The sequence below is a fragment of the Camelus ferus genome, chromosome 21, assembly GCF_009834535.1.
Source record: "Camelus ferus isolate YT-003-E chromosome 21, BCGSAC_Cfer_1.0, whole genome shotgun sequence".
Classification (NCBI taxonomy): domain Eukaryota; kingdom Metazoa; phylum Chordata; class Mammalia; order Artiodactyla; family Camelidae; genus Camelus; species Camelus ferus.
Genome location: NC_045716.1, coordinates 19,604,892 through 19,607,802, shown reverse-complemented (window position 1 = coordinate 19,607,802; position 2,911 = coordinate 19,604,892). Strand labels below are relative to the sequence as shown.

Below are 2,911 nucleotides of genomic sequence, written 5' to 3'. Positions count from 1 at the left end.
TCACTCCAGGATTCCTGTCCTCTTCAACTGCCTCCTCACAGCCTCTTTGATATCCTTGTTGCGCAAGCTGTAGATAAAGGGGTTTAGGAAGGGTGTGAGCACTGAGTAGACCACCGCCAGGGCCCGGTCGTGGTCCAGCGAGTAGCTCTTCTTTAGCCGCACATACATGAAGAGGATGCTCCCATAGAAGATGAGAACCACAGTGAGGTGGGAGGCACACGTGGAGACGGCCTTCCTCTTACCTGCAGCTGAAGGAATTCTGAGCACTGTGCAGATGATCTGCACATAGGAGCTAAAGACCAACAGAAAGGTGGCCAGGATCTTGCAGGAGTTGATGACAAAGTCCACTAGGACATTGACAGAGGTGTCAGTACAAGCTAAGCTCAGCACAGGAGGGAAATCACAAAAGATGTGCTGAATGCAATTGGGGCCACAGAAAGGGAGGCGGGAGACCAAGGAAATTTCAGCCACTGGTCCAGCCAAGCCTCCTAACCAACAGCCAATAGCAATCTTGACACAGAGTGCCGGCGTCATGCGAGTAGGGTAGCGGAGAGGCTGGCAGATGGCTAAGTACCTGTCGTAAGCCATAGCTGTGAGGAGATAGCACTCTGTAGCCCCAAGAGAGTGAAAGAAATAGATCTGCAGAAGGCATCCAGAGAAAGAAATGGTCTTCTTCTCACTGAGCAAGTTCCACAGCATCTTGGGGATGGTGGCAGCTGTGTAGCCAAGCTCCAGGAAGGAGAGAATGCTGATGAAGCGGTACATGGGTGTGTGGAGTCGGGAGTCCAGGCAGACCAGCAGGAATATCAGCAGGTTCCCCAGGACAGTAGTGAGGTAGATTAGAAGTAGCAAGAGAAAGAGATAAGCCTGAACACCCTGAAGATGGGGAAAGCCCAAGATAATGAACTCTGTTACCTGGCTCCAATTCCCGGGGTTCATTGCTCACCATTCATATCCTGGAACGTAAGTATGGAAGGATGAGAAAGACAATCGAGACAAAGGAATCCTAAGAAGAAGGCAACCCTCAAAGTACTTTTGACCCACTGCTCCACCTCCAGAGTAAAGCTCTCTCAGTATATGCATTAAGAAGTCAATCCTTCCCCACAGTCACTGTCACCAGCCTCCTTCAGAGCATCCACTCTTATCATTAGGCTTAAAACGTCTTCTCTGATGACACTACCTGTTTTTAACCCCCACCCTGTAACCAATTTATCTTGCTTAGTGGAATCTATATAGGTTTTAGAAATGTGAATATTCCTCACTCAAGTTCTATATTATCATTCATGTATATTCTTTATCTAAGATATAAATTATCATTTATAGCTGATAAAATATTGGTAGTGTACCTGGACCAAGATTACATCATTTGAACTACATATTTTTTTATTTCTAATTTTAATTTATTTTCTTTTTCAACTTTCTGGATATCAAAGACTCAATCCTTTCACTCTTGGCTCCCTCCCATTTCCTTACGGAGACACAGATCTAACAGCATCTTTCAGGGGCGTGTAGATCAGAGTTTCACTTCTTTTGACACTGGTGAGAATCCCAGTGAAGGCTAAAGGGGGTTTAGGTAAATAAAAGAGCCACAGGAAACCAGGAGCCAAGTCTATCTCTCTGCATTTCTACTCCAAACTGTGGCCACATTCCTCCTCCACCAACCTCAAGTGCGCTTTTCTGAATGATTGCTTCACAGATGGTAAATATTTATATTCCATTGTGTTGAGGTCAATGTAACAAAAGTTTATTGAGCATTTTCTCTCTTACAAGCATTATACCTAGAGCAAGGGCTAAAACAATACATAAGATACGGCAGCTGAAGTCAAGAGACTAATATTCTAGTAGAGAAAATAGAGAAGCAACTAATTGTGATACAGATCTTCATCGGAACAGTCCATCATCATAGTCATATGCTATTATTCTCAAAAACAAGCCTCCAAAATTCTTTCCCTTGATTCACTCATCACACAGGCGCTGCTCCATTTCCGTCTCAGTCCTAGCAATGAAACTCCCCCCCCCCAGAGCTGCCTCTAGTCGTTGCTGTGAATCCCTCCTGTTCCCTCTTAAACCCATTCTGATTAGACCTTCACACATACCTCTCCATCAAAACTTCCCTCCTCATAGCCACCCACTATCTAAGGTTTGCTAAATCCAGTTGTCCTCTCTCGCCCCTTCGCTTACTTGGACCATCAGTAGTTCTCGACACAGGTGACTTTTCCTGTCTCTAGACACCCTTTTCTTCACTTGGTCCTCAGGGTGCTATACTTCAGATTTCTTCTACCTTAGTGGCAGTTTTTTTCTTTTCCTCTTTGCCCTTCCTTTTTAACGTCACAGTTCACAGAGGTCAGTGTTCGTTCTTCTCTCCTTTCTTTGCACACTCGCTGCTTTGTTAATGTCATCCAGCGCAATGGCTTAGAACACCATGTATGCACTGAAGACTTCTGAATGAATTTCCAACCCACATTTCTCTCCCTGCCTCCAGACTTATGTATTCGGCTGCCTATTCACATCTCCTTTTGGGCATCTGGTAACCATCTCAAACAGAACTCCTGTGGGCACTACCTGTAGTCTTCCCCATCTCAAAAGATGGCCGTTATAATCCTTCAGCTGATGGGTCAAAATCCTCACAGTCATCATTGTGTCTACCTTTCCCTCATATATTCAGGACCCATTTTTCACTTGGTTCAAGCCACTGTTTTCTCTCACCTCTGTTACTGTAATTGACTCCTAAGAGATCTTCTTCCTTGTATTTGTCCATCAATAGCCTAATCTTGATGCAGCAACCAGAACTTTCCTTTTAAATTATTAAATCAGGTCTTGCTTTCCCACTGCTCAAACCTCCTCAGCAACTTGACATTTTGCAGCCTTTCTTGCCATTGTTATCTTTTCCTAGAATTTTTTTCCCACCAAA

At 44.5% G+C, this 2,911-nt stretch overlaps 1 protein-coding gene across 1 annotated transcript; it reads right to left on the bottom strand.

Moving 5' to 3' along the window:
- Nucleotides 1-1,154, bottom strand: LOC102521134 (olfactory receptor 6N1). Its single transcript, XM_006178274.2, has one exon. It carries the CDS (start codon nucleotides 937-939, stop codon nucleotides 1-3), a length of 939 nt encoding a protein of 312 aa, XP_006178336.1. The 5' UTR covers nucleotides 940-1,154.
- Between the last annotated feature and the right edge of the window lie 1,757 nt (nucleotides 1,155-2,911).